The sequence below is a fragment of the Bos taurus genome, chromosome 28, assembly GCF_002263795.3.
Source record: "Bos taurus isolate L1 Dominette 01449 registration number 42190680 breed Hereford chromosome 28, ARS-UCD2.0, whole genome shotgun sequence".
Classification (NCBI taxonomy): Eukaryota; Metazoa; Chordata; class Mammalia; order Artiodactyla; family Bovidae; genus Bos; species Bos taurus.
In genome coordinates this window covers 42,278,762-42,295,320 of record NC_037355.1, presented here as the reverse complement: position 1 = coordinate 42,295,320, position 16,559 = coordinate 42,278,762, and the positions used below count along the sequence as shown (strand labels likewise).

The window sequence follows — 16,559 nt, the reverse complement described above, 5'->3', positions numbered from 1 at the left end:
AGCCTACTTTTGTCCCCATTTTAGAGTTGAAGAAACCAAGACCCAGAGAAGACAAGTAACTTGCTTAAGGCCATACAACAAGAAAGGATTAAAAATAGGGCTACGAATCTTATCTCAATAGACTCTAAAAGCTCATGGAGATGCTCTCATTTCCAAGAGTGAGTTGACATGGACTCAGGCATATAGACTCAGGCATAGAGTGTTGGGGCCTTCTCGTTTAAACAGGAGGCACCCAGGGGTTCCAAAGAGATGATGGGGCTGTCCCTAGGTGACAGAGATAATTAGAGCCACAAACTGATTCTCCCACAAGGTAACTGGACAACATCATGAAACAACTTCTCAGGCACATTTCCTTCGGGTTTACTTGGGGTGAGGTTGCACATGAAACCAAACGAGCCTACTTCCCCAACTGTCCAGAGTTTGATTTCTCCTTTATCAAGTGTAGAGCTTTATAACTGTGGAGCCTCAGGGTTATCTGAGCCCAAGAAAAGTCTGCTATCCCAGAATATGGGGCAGATAGACCTGGGAGACACAGGGGCCTCAAACAATCTCTCACCACCCAAGAGAGAACATTTTCTACCCCCAACAGTAAGTTCAAGACTTCAGAGCCCTTGATAAAAATAGTGTCGGATGCTCCCAGGACTGGGACCATTTTGGTAACAAGCTGCAAAAAATCACAGCTCTGGGGACTTGTATCTACCATCCGCCATCTCAACTCTTATTTTGAGCTGCAGCCTGAGCTATTAAAAACCAAACATTCTCATTGGCAAGCTCCACAATTAGCCTCATTTCCACGCTCGGAACACTGTTGTGCTTTAACTGAAGTTGCACAGTGATTGTTTCTTGTCTCAGCGATGCTGTTTGCAGGCGATGCTGGGAGCCAGCGAGGATGTGACCCGGTGGTAATCTGAATTGCTTCACCAAACACATTTTTATCCCATCATCTCGGCTACATGAAAGGGGGCCATAGTGCTCCAGTGTTCAAGACTTTACAGTCCCGCTGTTTGGCAATAAAATGAGGCAAGAAATATTAGCCGTCCCTGGCTGATGCCTTAATTCTTCCCCAACAATGTCAGAGAATCTGTACCCTCCAGGTTTTAGTGCCGTCTAAAGCCTGACCCTCAGGCTGGCTTGAATGGAGCGGGAATGAGTTAAGGAGAGCAAGGAGGCTTTAATGGACACAGACCCCGAATAGCCCAGCTTGTCCCGGCCTCCTGCAGACTCACCCTCCTTTTCACAGGCCTCGATTGTCTATGGCCCCAGCAGAGACAAAACTACCCATGAGCAGAGGTTACCCCCAGCCGGTACAGGTCAGAGGCATTCTGGGGGAGAAGAGGAGAGGGGGGCGGAGGGGAAGTAAGGGGCACACGAAGAAAGAGGGAAGTGAGGATGGGGGTGGGAGAACGGAGTAGTAAAAGTTGGTGTGGATCATTTATGAGGAGAGATTCATCAAGTTCAAGACTGTGACTGGTCACCTCACCTTCAAGCAAATCGCTTTCGAAAACTGTTTCACTGGACGAATGGGAGCTATACTAATGGGAAGTTGAACGTGAAGTGTGTGAATTATCAAAAGAAATAAAATGCTTCTCTATCATTCTTCCAAAATCTATAGGCCTAAGGTTCTGAGGTTTTCAATGGGACGGCCTCTAATTTGACACTACAAGATTTTGAAAAATTACAAGTGGGTTGTGCTTTACGCACCAAATGGAAGTTTTCTCCAGCAATTTTTCAATTATTGAATTGCGAACCCTCCAAGAAAAGTAACTATTTTGGCTCACGCAACCCAGAGTTATCAAGGAATGGGAAAAGCATGTTTGCAAGTTTGCAGATAGTCCTTTACAATGTAGTATGGTTAGCATCCTGGACCTTGCTGGAAGAATATGAGTTTGAAGAGGTCCTTTCCTTCCCTCAGAAGGGTTCCTAAACCTTCTGTGACTCCTAGCTCGGTCCAAAGAAGCCTATAGACCCTTTCTCAAAAGACTGTTCTTACTATGCAGGGTTACAGAGGAAGCCAATGACGTTCAAATAGAGCTATCAAAATGTTTTTTAAAACAACTTTTCGACATAGTATACACGTCTTTTAATGAATTCATTAAGTAAATAGCAGCAGAATTAATTACTTTAATTTCAGAATAGTGATGAGCAAGAGTGATAATTTTGAGAAATCTGAAAACATGATAAGAAAATGTGATATGAAAATATCTGTGGTTGGTGGCCATTGGTGACAAAGTCACAGGGAGGGTTAATACCATTTTGGTTGTGTTTACCTGAGTTTTTTACATTACAGAATGTAAGTTTCATGGAGAAGGCAATGGCACCCCACTCCAGTACTCTTGCCTGGAAAATCCCATGGACGGAGGAGCCTGGTAGGCTGCAGTCCATGGGGTCGCGAAGAATCGGACACGACTGAGCAACTTCACTTTCATTTTTCACTTTCATGCTTTGAAGAAGGAAATGGCAACCCACTCCAGTGTTCTTGCCTGGTGAATCCCAGGGATGGGGGAGCTTGCTGTCTATGGGGTCGCACAGAGTCGGACATGACTGAAGCGACTTAGCAGTAGCAGCAGCAGCAAGTTTCAAGCTTCTCTGGTGGCTCAGTTGGTGAAGAATCTGCCTGAAATGCAGGAGACCCAGGTTTGATCCCTGGGTCAGGAAGGTCCCCTGGAGAAGGGCCTGGTAACCCACTCCAGTATTCTTGCCTGGAGAATTCCACCAACAGAGGAGCCTGGTGGACTACTGTTCACGGGGTTGCAAAGAGTCAGACATGACTGAGGGTCTAACACATACACAAGTTTCAGGTATAGGTTAGTGAAAATACAGACGGAAGCTTTTTCCATCCAAGTTCACAGATGCCCTAAAATTTTATCTCTGGACAAGAAATCCAGCTAAAGGCAAGATGAAGTTCAGGACCTCCTGCCCTAGGGCTAAACTGAGAGGCAGTGGTCCAGGATTCACTGTACCTTCACTGTGGAACTTTCTTGGGAAAGTCACTTGACTTTTCTTCTTTTTTTCTTCTCCTGTCCTGAAGCTCTGGAAACGTTTTGTAAAACAATTTAAAACCATGTCCTTTTTTCAGGACAAGCCTGATGTCCAAAGATTAATAAGCACCTTTGATGTGTTTCTTCAACAGGAATTATTGTTGCCAAAAAAGGGTTAGTTAATCGACTAATTATGAATGTTAATCAGGATCTTGTTTCAGTTACCCTAGGTTGGTTGAGCTTTAGCGTCAAGGTTTTTCTTTTCAAAGGATGCCCAGGGAGGGTTTGTGCTCCCCTCACTTTTGCATTTTGGACGCACACTGGCTCAGAGACAACCGGGCGCACACACATCCCCCTTCGCCCTCCCCAGCCCGCCTCGGTTGCTCACGGGGGAGCTGTCATCTTGCAACCACAATCATCGCATGCCATTGCAGGGGCAACCCGGCAGGAGGGCCCCCCTCTAAATGCCTCCCAGCCCTCGCGCAGTCCAGGCCAGGCCAAGGCGCCGACACACAGGAGCCGGGCTGGGTCCCCGGGTCTCCGGCTCTCCGCAGGGGAGCGACGAGCGCGCCTGCCTACGCCCACGCCCCCTACATTTTGGGCGCACACTCGGGCGCACACCCCTGCGCGCGCGCGCCGCCACACTCCGGCGTACGCACACCGCTGTCGGGCCAGGGATTGCCGTGTGGGCGGCGGCCCGGAGTGGTCCGGGGCGCTCAGCCGGGTCTCCCTCTAGGGTTCCGCCGGCCGCCCCGCCCCGCCCCGCCCCTCGAACCCGCCGAGCCGAGCGCGCCTGGGGCTGCAAAGTTTTGCCTTCAGTCCGCCAAGGCAGCGCGCAGGCTTGGGCTCGGCTCGGCTCTGCGTGGTTCCGGATTGCCGTGACCGTGCCTTACCGTGCGCCCGGCTGTGCGCCCCGCTCTGCCCCGCGCCCCGCGCGGATCTCGGCATCCCGAGCCCCCGCCTGCGTGTGCAGTCTGCGTGCCCTCCTGCCGCAGGGTGTGTTCTCAGCCTCCTGTGCGTCCTCGATCTCCTTTCTCCTCCTCCCCGGCGGCTCCGGCCCCTTCGCCTCCGCCACCCATCATGGCTCGAGGCCCCGCTCGGACCAGCCTGGGACCCGGGTCCCAACAGCTGCCGCTGCTGTCGCTACTGCTGCTGCTGCTGCTCCGGGACGCGGACGGCAGCCACACGGCCGCCGCTCGGCCTCCCCCGCCTGCGGCCGCCGACGGCCTTGCAGGGGACAAGAACCCCCAGCGGTCTCCTGGAGACGTGGCCGCTGCACAGAGCCCAGGCGCGCAGGACATGGTCGCTGTCCACATGCTCCGGCTTTATGAGAAATACAGCCGAAGGGGCGCGAGGCCGGGAGGGGGCAACACGGTCCGCAGTTTCCGTGCCCGGCTGGGTAAGTAGAGGGGACCCCCGCCCCCCTGCTCCTCATCCTCCGGCCCTCCTCGCTTGTCCATCCTCTCACATCCCTGCACCTTTCTTTTCCTCTTTCTTCTACTCATTGACTAGTTCATTCATTCTTTCACCAACTATTCCGCCTTCCCCCTCCTCGCCCCTCCGTGCCTGCAGCACTCTACGCCAGGCCCTGAGCCTCCAGTGGGAAGCCAGAGTGACACAGAGTGACAGATTTCCTGCCCCTGGGGTGCCGCTAAGCCTGCGAAGGTGGAAACCTTGCTGGGCACAGACCACCACCACCCCCCCCCACAGGCTGTAAGCACAGGATGAAGATGGCACTGGGCTGGCAGAGCTCAGGGTCTCTGTGTGTGGGTAGAGCGTGAGGGTGGGGGTTAGGGGATCCATGTAGCAGGGTTTAGTTGTGTGGACTCTTGACAGATGAGGCAGGCACGGAGGAGTGCCCACCAGGTGGGTATAATGCAGCCCTGACGGAAGAGCAGGCACTGGGCCCAGGCACATACAGTTGGGGCATTTAGTGGGTATGGGGTTGGGGAAGCAGGGTGGACTGAGAATGGGCTTGAGTGCCCAGCCTTGGGTACATGGGACTGAAGTCTGCTGAGCACTAGCATGAAGTTTCAACCATGGTGGCTTGAGGAAAGTTCTAGAAGCTTGGGCAGTGGGGGTTCCCCTTTTCTTTCCTGCCCTTGCCCCTCTTGGGTTGATCCTTTCCCCTCTCCCCACACCCTGGATGAAACTGGACAGAGATCATTTGCAGACCCCTACCTGCCCTACTTCCAAGAACCCTTCAGAATCCAGCTTCCGCTGACTGCCCGCCCAGCCTGGGCTACCTCTGCAGGCCCTGAGTGAGCAGAGGGGAGAGGTGCAGCCTGGTGGCAGGGGCTGAGGGAAGACCCTCGTTGTCGTGGAGATTACTCATGGTCTCAGAATGCCATTGCAGAAAATGTGGGTAGGGGTTCCCTGCAGCCCTTGTGAAGGAGGAGGCCATTCATCAGGAGAAAGATCATTGATCTGTAAGGCCCCCTTTTGAGGTAGAGGGGAACAAGCCCAACACTGGGCAGCCAGACAGCCTGGGGTCAGATCTGCCATCTCCCTGTTGATCACTGGCTGTGTGACTTGGGGTAACACAGCCATGACCACAGAGCCAAATTCCAGAAGCTTGGTCTCCCATAAATGTATACTGGGAACTCCTGCCACAGAAAGGCCCTTCCCCCACCCCATTCCCATCCCCTACTGGACAGACTCACTAGGTCAGTGTTCCTGGGTTCCAAGCCACCCAGATCTAACTCCATCCCCCCTGGTGCCTTTAGTTACATCTCAGGGCACATTTCTGCAGTATTATTATTATTAAGCCACTCAAGATTCATCTAGCATGACTGTAACCTTGGGCAAATGGCTGAAATGAAGCTCTGTGGACTTGAGTGTACTCATCTCCAAAACTGGCAGGTCATGGCAGTATCTTCCCTGTGGAGTTGCAGGAAAGATGATGACATGAAATGATATGTGTAAGCCCTGAGCCCAGCACTGTCTGGGTTAGGTGTTGGTACATTGTATTTCCCCATATATAAAACATTTGTGTTAACAGCAGTGTAGACTTGACCTTGCATCCATTAATTCAGTCCCCGAAGCCTTGCAGCTGAGGAAAGCAAGGCTGGCAAGGTTACTGCTGCAATAAGGGGTGAATATGACCGCTGAGCCCACCTGGCTCCTACAGGCCCAGGCGTGAAGGTGCACAATCTGTTTTTCTCTTCTCATAGACTGGGGGTACAAGTAACAGTGAAGCGACAGTTAGCCTTGCTTCTGTTCTGAGAAGAACGTGGTGGCAGTACTTCAGATCCAGCCCTCTGATTTTACAGATAGAGAAACCCAGGCCAGGGCAGGCAGAACTCTTCACAGCAGCAATGACTGGCACTGTCCGTTTGTCAGGATCAGGCTGTTTTCTCTGCTGGCCCCTCTGCAAACTTCCATCAAAACTGAGCCCAGGATTTGGGAGATGGAGGGTGGAACAGACAGTTACTCTGTTAGGCAGATGAGAGTTATTCTGGGCCAGTCTCAGATTTTCTGATAGACCCAGCACTCTTGTTTAAACCATCTGGCAGCCATGGGTAGAAGTCCCAGCTCCGCCAGCTACTGGCTGTGTGCCGCAGCACGCATTACTGTACCTCTCTGAGCACTGATTTCTTTGCACATAGAGGCAAGGTGAAGATTCAGTGGGACGAACTAAATTTTGTGTCTGACTCAGGAAGCTTGGTTTCTCGTCCCCTCCCTTGATTGCCTTAAGTTGGTTCGTACCCAGCTACAGCCCTCAGAGGTGCCTGCTTCATGCTCAGTGACCCTGCTGTGAGGAGGTGTGAGCCTGGGCAGGACTCCTTATTTTATGAATGAGGCACAGATGTAAGGGTTTCAGCTCTGGATCATGGCAGTGCCAGCCTGCTCCAGGACGGTGGCCTCTGCTGTCTCAATGGGGTGGTCCCTGCAGCCCATGTTGCAGTGGAATCATGGCCTCTGCCTGCCAACAGGCAGCACAGCTCAGATTCCAAGTGCAGGCTGGGAGCTGGACCAAATCCTGAATCTGTGACCTGGGCCAGGGACTGAACTTGTCCATGACTCAGTTTTGTCACTTCTAAAATGGAGCTAATCATGTTCTCTTCCTTATAGGGCTTTTCAAATGAATTGCAGTAAGTCCCGTGCTTAACACTGCCTGGCACGTGTAAGTTCAGTAATGTATTAGCTCTACTATTAATACTCCAGCCACCTGGCTCCTTCCCTCCCTTCCATTGCTCCCTGAAGTATGTCTTGTTCCCTACAAGTCCACGTCAATGGAGAGAGCTTCTGAACCTGACCATAAAGGTTAAAGGTTAGACACCTCCAGCCCCACACAATCTGCATTTGAGTCTAGGCCTTTCCACCTTCCCATAGGATACTGGGCAAGTTACTTAACCTCTCTGAGGTTGGTGTCATCTCTAAAATGCGAGTAATGATACATACCCATCTATCAATAATGTGAAAAGTCACATTCAGTTGCCGAAGTCCTTCCTGAGCACCTCATTCAGTGGCAGATGCTGTAAGCCCAAAGGACACGAAGAAACAAAGACTATTGGCCCTTTCCAGAAAAGCTCACAAGCTGGTCGAGAAGGAGGAAGTAAACAGAATCATATGAGCAGCAGGACAAGTAGAGCAATGGAGTAAGAGCGGGTTGGGACTGGGCTTCAGGAGCCCCAAGGGACAGCACTCACCCGGCAGGGGAAGGGCTGATGGGGAGGGGCTGGGGAAGCCTCCACAGAGCAGGGGGAGCGCCAGACAGATTCTGAAGGGCAGAGGGTGTCAGCCAGGTATGGGAGTGAAGCATACCCCCGCGCACCAGGACCTCTGAGGAGTTTGGGCTCCATGAGGAAATAACAGGAGGAGAGAGTTGGGAGATGGAAGTGGACCAGCGGTCCATCGCGGCCATCAAGAGCTTTGAGTGTGATGATGCCTATAGGAAGCAGGGCGTGTAGAGCGTGTGTGCGGGGGAGGGGGGTGGAGAAGAGAAGAGGAGACGGGAGGGATCATGAGAGTGATGCATACTATGCAAAAATCATGGAAAATCCCAGTAAGGAAAAGAAATTATCCCCAATCACAACCCAGATATAACCAGGGTTAATAATATTTTGTGGAATATTACATATAGTTTTTACCCTAATGGGATTATATTTTCAACATGTATGTAAAACCTGCCATATTTTCATTCTTATTTGAAGTTACTAGGGTGCTTTTTCATTACTGGTCATCCTGAATTGTTTTCTTATGCTTTTTTGGCCATTTGCAAAATTTCCTGCAGAAACCACTTCATCCACTTGGGGTTCTTATCTTTTTCTTAGTGATATGTAGAGCTTGTGAAGGATGTTGACTCTTCATCTGTGACAGAGGATTTCCCTGTGAAGGGTGGGTGTGGGTGTGAGGGTGACTGGTGCTGGGGTCACACAGGCAGTCATCAGGTTGTAGGCAAAGACAGTGGTGGAAAGATGCAGAGTTCAGGGTGGTTGTGGAGAAACAAGATGCAGCAGCTGGGACTGGTTGAGTGCAGGAAGGAAAAGAGGCTGTGAAGATCCTCAGGCTCCAGGTGGAGAGAGTGGACAGGTGGCAGTGCCTCCTGTCGGGCAGAAGGACAGTGGTCAGGGGTGTGGGGTCCTAAGTGTAACAGAAGCGTGTGAAACCAAATGACCTTGTGTTCCAAGCACCTGCTGTGTGCCAGCCACCTTGTGGAGAGTGTGCAGGAAGCATGCACACATTCTGCCTAGTTGACTGAGGCACAGAGAGGCTGTGTGACTCGCCTAAGGCCCCACAGCTAGTCAGTGATGAAGCAGGGTTTACACCCTGACTCTGGAGCCTGCCTAAAAATAGCCGCTCATTACGCAGTAGTCCTCTCTGCTTCTCTGCACTCCACTGACTGGCCGCCGCTGCCTGCTTCCAGCTTATTATGTTGGTGCTTGCGTCTTCAGTCTGGTGTTTGCATGCTGGTCTCCCTGATGGCTGTTTCAGGGGCAGTAGGTGAGGGGACAGATCACCAAGTGGATTCTGTTTCTATTGAGCAGAGCAGTCTGAGGGTCCTGGCCAGCAGGGAGCCTGGAGCAACCACTGGGCTAGAGCCCTTTCCCTACCTCTTTCCCCTCCAATCCCATCCCTAGGAAATCAGGAGGAGGTTGAGTGCCCAGTAGAGTGGACCTGATTACGCTTCTAAGACTTCCAAAGATCCATAGAGAGATCAACTTGTCTAAATCAGGTCCTTTCTTTCCTGGAGAGTCAGAATGCAACCTCATCCAAGTAATGACTTGTGTTTGCAAAATATTTTAAGATTTCACAGCACATGACCTTTGTTAATTAGCTGTTAGGCAGATCCAGATTCTATCCAAGGTAACTGGTTGGGAGGATGGGGAGCGTGTGGGCTCAAACAGGCCTGGAAGCATGCTCTGACTCTGCCCCTTACCAAGTGGGGGACTTGAGGCAAGTTGTGTGGTCATGTGCCCTCCCTGAAGCTGCATGCTTTTGTCCACTTGCCATCTCTGCTGCCCTGATTATGAACACAAGGAATCAAGCCTGCATATATGCTTGGAACTTTCAGTTTCCTGACTGGTAAACAATATTATTCCCATTTTAAAGATGAGAAAACTAAGGCTCAAAGGGAAGTAACTGGACAAATGTCCTCCCATGCAGTGCCTCCAGCTGAATTTGCATAATTGGCTGTGTTTTTCCAAAGAAAGAGACTTTCTGGACTTCTTTTAGGATGTTTGCTGAGCCCCAGGGCAGCAGGCCAGGAACCGTCTTTGTTCAGTGAAGCAGATTGGTCTAGCAAAGACCCCTTCCTACGCTACCATTCAGCATGCATTTCCGAGCAGTGACAATCCCTTAGGCTTTGCACTAGGATCTCGAGATACAGCAGTGTACTCAGCTGCAAAGCCCTGCCCTCTGGAATGTTGTGTTCTAGGGGGAAAGAGAAAAAGTTACAATGAAATATATATCAGCGTGTCCCAAAGTGATGTGAAGACATATGAAGCCCAGGACAAACAGAGTGATGGGGCAGCTCCTCCAGCCAGAGAGACCAGTGGTGCCCTCTGTTAGGGATGCTGCTTGAGCGGAGCCCTGAAGGAGAGAGGCACTGTGATTCCTGCAGGAGAAGTGATAATGGCAGAAGGAATAGCTGGGACAAAGCCCTGAGATGGGAGCTTCACGTGTGGAAGGAGAGGATGCCAGGGCGACGGGGGCAGAGATAGGGGTGCGGAGGGCAGATGGAGCTGGGGACGTAGGCAGGCCAGATCATAGGGCCTTGGTAAGAGGTTGAGTTTTTTTTGAGGGGGCGCTATGGAGGGCTCTGAGCAGGACGGTGACCTGATGCTGTCACCCAGCCCACGGGGGGCCTCCCGTGGACAGTGTCCTGTGAAGCTGTGACGGGCACCGCAGCCGCTCCCGGTCATTGCCATCTGTCTCATCCCGGCAGTGAGCTCCTCTGAGCACCTCTGTCCGCCTCTGCCAGGACCCTGATTGCCCAGCACTTAGCCCAAAGTAGAAGTATCCCAAATATTTATCTGGAAAAGAGAGGGAGGCGGGGGAGTGTGCAGGAATGGAAACGGAAATCATAGGAAGGAGGAAGGAAGGCTCTTTTCTAGCTACCATGAGACGGGAGCCACGGGCGCCAGCATGGTTCACAGGAAACTGGGACTTCTTTTCGGGGATTCTCCTCTCTAGCCGGGGCTAATCCAAGCTAGGAGACTTCAGGTGGGTGGCCTTTCTCTCAGTTCCCTGCAATGTAGGGATGCAGGCACAGTCAGAGCTGGGCCAGTCTGTGGCCCCTCAGGCCACCAGAGGCTTGGGGGTTACCCACCCACACGGTTCCCAGCAGGGAGGGTCTTCATGTAGCAGGCTGCCTAGTGAAGGCCAAGCTGCCTATGGCCAAAGGCATTCAAGCCAAATGGAGGGAAGACTCCTGCCTGCCCTGAGTGCAATTGATCAGGCTGCCTGACTGCTAAGATTCCTCCCTCTCTGAGTTCCTGAGCATGCTTTCCCTGGATCTCCATCCTAAGGGAGGGGCCGCATGCATCATTCCCCTCCCGTACCCCATGCAGAAATAACCTCCAGGGCAGGCCACACTCTCCTCCTCTACATCACATCTTGCCACCCAGGGGACAGTCCTCCCAGCACCTTCGTCTGGTCATACCCACCTCAAGTCAAGGTTGCTGTCCTGACCTTGGTGGTCCCAGTTATACTTCTTTAGTCCCTCTCTCGCCCTCTACTTTGTCACGGGAAGGGGAGCCAAGGTGCTTTCCTCTAGAAAGTCCCATCTTGGTTGCCCCCAGTCTGCTGTTTTCCTTCTCATCACGCACTGCAGATTTCTAGGCCAGAGATGCTTACATCCTACTGTGAAGAGCCAGCTCTTTGGAAAGAGTCAGAAATGTCTGCCCTCAAGCCTCTTAAGCGTTCTCCAGCAAAGAACCTGTTAGCAGAACGACAGAGTTGAATTGGATAAAAGAAAAGTTCTTCCTCAGCTGTGTTAGCTGGACCACTGAGTAAGAGGGGCCTGTGCAGGTGTAGGAGGCACTTGCTCTGCCAGCCTGGGTCATTTGGGTAAAAGTGGTGAGGAAGCACATTTGGGGGATTCCTCCTCTGTGCCTGGCACCTTCTATATGTTCTTTATTTAATCCTCCAAGCATTCAGGTGAGACAGAGATTCTAGGTCCCCCTGAGGCAGATGAGCAAGGTGTTGTCCCACTAGGGCCTGGAAGCCTGGTTCCTAGGGTCTTTCCCAGCTTGAAGGGTGGGGCTGCCTTGTTGGTGAACTTGTGCAGGTCAACCCCAGATGTGTTTGAGGGATCCTGGTCCTTATCATGGTTCTGGCCTCTGGAGAGCAACCTGATGTTGGAGGTTCTATTGAGTGACCTGCTACAACCCTGATAGTGTTCTTTCTTTGTAAAACAAGTTTAAAAGGCCTTGGGCAGAATAAATAGCAGACACTCGGTTAGCTGTGTTCTTAAGTTCAGTTTTTCTCAGAAGCCACTCAGAATGCAGGTACAGTGTGAGGCATGCTACTTAATTTACCTCATTTGGACAAAGGACTGCATTTAATGTCTATAAAATAGAAGGCTGTGCAAATACAAGAGGCAGCAGAGGCGGGGTCAGGGGGCACCACTGTCAGCAGGGCTTGGATCCAACCCAGGCTATCCCAGAGACCTCATTCCAGCTTGTCTCGTGAATGAAGGTGGTGGGAACACTTGTTCATTGAGGGGCATCAGAGTGCAGGGGTGGGAATGGGAGCTTCAGCGTGCAGCAACCTGGAGCATTTACCCTGTCAGCCGGCTTTTTTTTTCTTCCTTTCTTTGTAATGGGATGTGGACAATCTCCCTAACCTCTCTGACCTTAATCCCTGGTACTCATCTGGTCACTGAAAATAGCAAAGGGTGCCCTCATCAGTTCAATGTGAGAATTACAGGGGATGCGGAAAGCCTGGCTGGCCTGGAAGTGCTCCCATCGACAGGCGTTCCTCCTCTGTAACTTGAGGAGGAAGACCTTGTAAACATGGGGCTTATCCAGGAGACAGCCTAACAGGCTGTGGTCTGTCCTTCCCTCACAGAAGTGGTCAACCAGAAGGCCGTGTATTTCTTCAACCTGACTTCCATGCAAGATTCAGAAATGATCCTGACAGCCACATTCCACTTCTACTCAGAGCCACAGTGGCCCCCTGCACGTGAGGTACCCTGCAAACAGCGGGCCAAGAATGCATCCTGCCGCCTGCTGCCCCCTGGCCCACCCGCACGCCAGCACTTGCTCTTCCGCAGCCTCTCGCAGAACACGGCCACTCAGGGGCTGCTCCGTGGGGCCATGGCCCTGCCACCCCCGCCGCGAGGCCTGTGGCAGGCCAAGGACATCTCCCTCATTGTCAAGGCAGCCCGCCGGGATGGCGAGCTGCTCCTGTCTGCTCAGCTGGATTCTGGGGAGAAGGACACGGGAGTACCCAGGCTCGGCCCTCACGCACCCTACATTCTCATCTATGCCAATGACCTGGCCATCTCAGAGCCCAACAGCGTGGCAGTGACGCTGCAAAGATATGATCCCTTCCAGGCTGGGGACCCAGAACCTGGTGCAGCCCCCAACAGCTCAGCAGACCCCCGAGTGCGCCGGGCCACGCAGGCCACCGGGCCCCTCCAGAATAACGAGCTGCCTGGGCTGGACGAGAGGCCGGCACAGGCCCCCCACGCCCAGCACTACCACAAGCACGAGCTGTGGCCCAACCCCCTCCGTGCGCTGAAGCCACGGCCGGGCCGCAAGGACCGCAGGAAGAAGGGCCAGGATGTGTTCATGGCCTCCTCACAGGTGCTGGACTTCGATGAGAAGACGATGCAGAAAGCCCGGAAGAAGCAATGGGATGAGCCACGGGTCTGTTCCCGGAGGTATCTGAAGGTGGACTTCGCGGACATAGGGTGGAATGAATGGATCATCTCACCCAAGTCCTTCGACGCCTACTACTGCTCGGGAGCCTGTGAGTTCCCGATGCCCAAGGTAGGGGGCGTCAGGGTCACCCTGCTGTGCTCTGCTCACTGTCACTCCAGCTGTGCCCTTGCAGGCAAGTCCTTCTGCCTCCTGACTCTGTTCCCTGTCTGTAAACAGAGATGATAACACCTCCCATCCATTCAAGCCAGGGAGTAGCTAGACAGAGATGCCCAAATGGCAGCCTGTTGGGTGGATACAGCCCACAGATGGATGCTGTCTGGCTGTCCTTTTGAAAGTGTTGCCTTCATAGCGTTTGAATTTTAAATCAGAACCTTTCTGCTTTTGCAGAGCAGGAGATCCATCCTTTTAGGCATGTGTTTCCACACAGCAAAATCACAGAGATTGCGTGGACACTGGCCGTTCCCCCACGCGCCCCCCCCCCCCCACCCCACGCCCGCACACAGATCCGGTCTCTTAAACCCCTTCTTTGCCAAGGCTCTTCTAGAAATCAGGTTTGGATTTCAGGGCATGGTGTCTGTAACTAACGGTGCTGGCCTAAGTGGCTTCCCAGTGTGACTCCCCTGTCCCCACCCTCCCCTCCCCTCTCAGGGCAGAGGCTCACGTGGCAACTAGCTCTCATTGTTCGCAAGTCTGCAGGACACACGTGGGACTGTTTGCTCCATTGCACTGACCTGGGTTTTCAGATGCTCACCTTCCCTCTGGGCTGGGCCATGGCTCTGTCCATCCATCTCCCCACAGCCTGCACTGTCGTGGGATGGCTGCCAGAAATGTCAACCTCGGCACAGAGCACACGCTTTCCTCCTACTTAGCTCTTCCTCTGAGTTCCAGGTCATGCCTTCCCCTCCAAGAGAGGAAGTCAGTGCGTAAATTCACTGTGAATGTAAATAAATCAGTCAGCTGGGGAAATCCCAGACCCAGACCTAGGGCCGTATTAACCTGTTTGGGAATTAAGAGGCTTCAAAGCTGTGCATGTGCAGGAGAGAGGAAGGGAGGTGCCTGATAGAGAGACAGGCGTCTGCTGGAAGGATGCAGCCCCAGCGGATGCAGAGTGAGTATGCGGCAGCCCCCCGCCCCCCTCCCCGACCCCGCTGGCTGACCCAGCACTTACCTTATCAGTCTGTCTCACTGTCTTCCCACCTTCCCTGACATCAGTCTGAACTCCCCAGATGCCGGTGTCCTGGCTTCTCTTCCCACCTCCCACCTCCCCACCAGAGGCACACGACATATAAAACTCTGGCCGACAATGAGCTGAAGCATCTGTAACGTGGTCCTGTTCCTCTTAGGGGAGGTGTTTGAAAAATGGCATTCTCCGTGTCTGCAGCTGGGACCCAGACACTCCTGGATATGAGAGGCTGCCTGGAGAGGGAGGGGGAGAGAGCTGGAGTGGGCCCAGCGAGTGTGGTTTCCAGGCCAAACTACTTTCTAACCAAGGGCTCTCGGTCAAGTTATTTAGTCATTTTAAGCCTCAGTTTCACCAATAGAATTAGAATCATGCCCACCCCATAAGACGGATATGAGGACAAGATGGGGCGATGCCAGTGAAGCGGCACCCGCCGCCTCACAGGCAGACCTGCCCAGGAACGGGGTTTTCAGCCCCGTCGCGGTGGTGCACCTGTGCCTGCTGGCCTTCCCCTCCTGCGTGGACAGCACGTGTCAGTGCTCGCTGGACTCTGAAGGCTGGGTGGCTGTGGCCCGAGGCGCCTTCTCCAGCCTTTTCCCTGGCCAGTTCCAGGTGCTCCCTGGGGATGTGTGACGTGCAGCTGCCCTCAAGTGGCCAGTGCCTTCCCGGATGCACCTTCCCTCTAGGAGCCCAAGGTTTCGGGGGAAGCGGGTGGGAGGATGCCTTTTGCAAAGGTCTCTAGGACTCAGCCTGTAAGTGACTTCAGAGGAAATGTATACCCAGCCCTGGGATCTCATCTTGTCTTCTTTCTCACTTTTTCTTCTTCGCCTTTTCTGTGTCCTCAGTCAAGGACATGTGGCAGCATGGTGGGTGGTGAGGACTGCAGGGTGGGCAGAGCTCAGAGGTGACCACGCTCCCTTCCCCCTTGTAGATGGTCCGCCCATCCAACCACGCCACCATCCAGAGCATCGTCAGGGCCGTGGGCATCGTCCCGGGCATCCCAGAGCCGTGCTGCGTTCCCGACAAGATGAGCTCTCTTGGGGTCCTTTTCCTGGATGAGAACCGGAATGTGGTTCTGAAGGTGTACCCCAACATGTCTGTGGAGACCTGTGCCTGCCGGTAAGACCAGCTGCTCTGGAGTGGAAGGAGCCTGCCCTGCCCACACACAGCAGGGTAGTATTCTGGGAACCTTCTGGAGTGAGCGCTTGACTCAGGGTGCAGCTGCAAAAATAGGGCAGAGCCCGCAGACAGCCATCTGTCACCCCAGGGCATCGCTCTGGGGTCTTTCATTGCTGGTGATTCAGCCTCCTCAATGCCAGTTCGAATCCTTTAAAGGGATCTGGGAATTAAACCTGACCTGATGGCTGCTCACAGCCCATCCCCTCTGCTCTGAAGGCCTGAAAACCAGACATATCCATATGTTGGGTTTTGTGACTATCATCTCATAACCTGGAAAGAAGACTACGAACTTGAAGGTGCTCACTCCCTTCATATGGAAAGAACCTCTGTTTAAATAATCGGTTTAAAACACTTTGGGCCACAGAGTGATGCTGGAAAATGGATATAGAATATGGTATAAATGGATGTTTTCTCTCAAACCCACTCCAGATGCTTTTATACATACAGTATGCACATATAACCAATTTTGGTTTCTTTTTCTTAATATATATTTTATTTTAAAACAAAAAGGAGGGAGTTGACACTGTTCCCCCACAGAGGTAGTCATGCTGGTTGCGTGCGCATTGTTTAAACATGCTTATTGAAATAACCCACACAGCAATATGTTGGGATACTAAAACATAACCAAGATTTTATATTTTTGTAAATTATACTTTCTATACTGTAGATTGTGTATGGTATGTGTTTTTATGGAAAGCTAATAAATTAAAGGGACAATGGTATCTTGAAAAACTGAATGTCACCCGTTCCAAAATATGGATGGATCCCCATGCGTAAGTATGACATCGGGGGTCACAGCCTTCTTTAGGAGCTGAGGCCCCTGTAAGTCATCTCCACACTCTCTCATCTTTAGCCTAAGCTCCAGACACTGGCCACTCCTATGCCTTC

The 16,559-nt window shown here is 52.5% G+C and overlaps 1 protein-coding gene across 1 annotated transcript; it reads left to right on the top strand.

Annotated features, from left to right (window-relative positions):
• Positions 1 to 3,795: 3,795 nt before the first annotated feature.
• Positions 3,796 to 16,403, top strand: GDF10 (growth differentiation factor 10). Its single transcript, NM_001076167.2, is given in 3 exon segments — positions 3,796 to 4,377; positions 12,495 to 13,420; positions 15,424 to 16,403. Coding segments are annotated over 3 exon segments (1,437 nt in total). The 5' UTR covers positions 3,796 to 4,058; the 3' UTR covers positions 15,616 to 16,403.
• Positions 16,404 to 16,559: the final 156 nt, after the last annotated feature.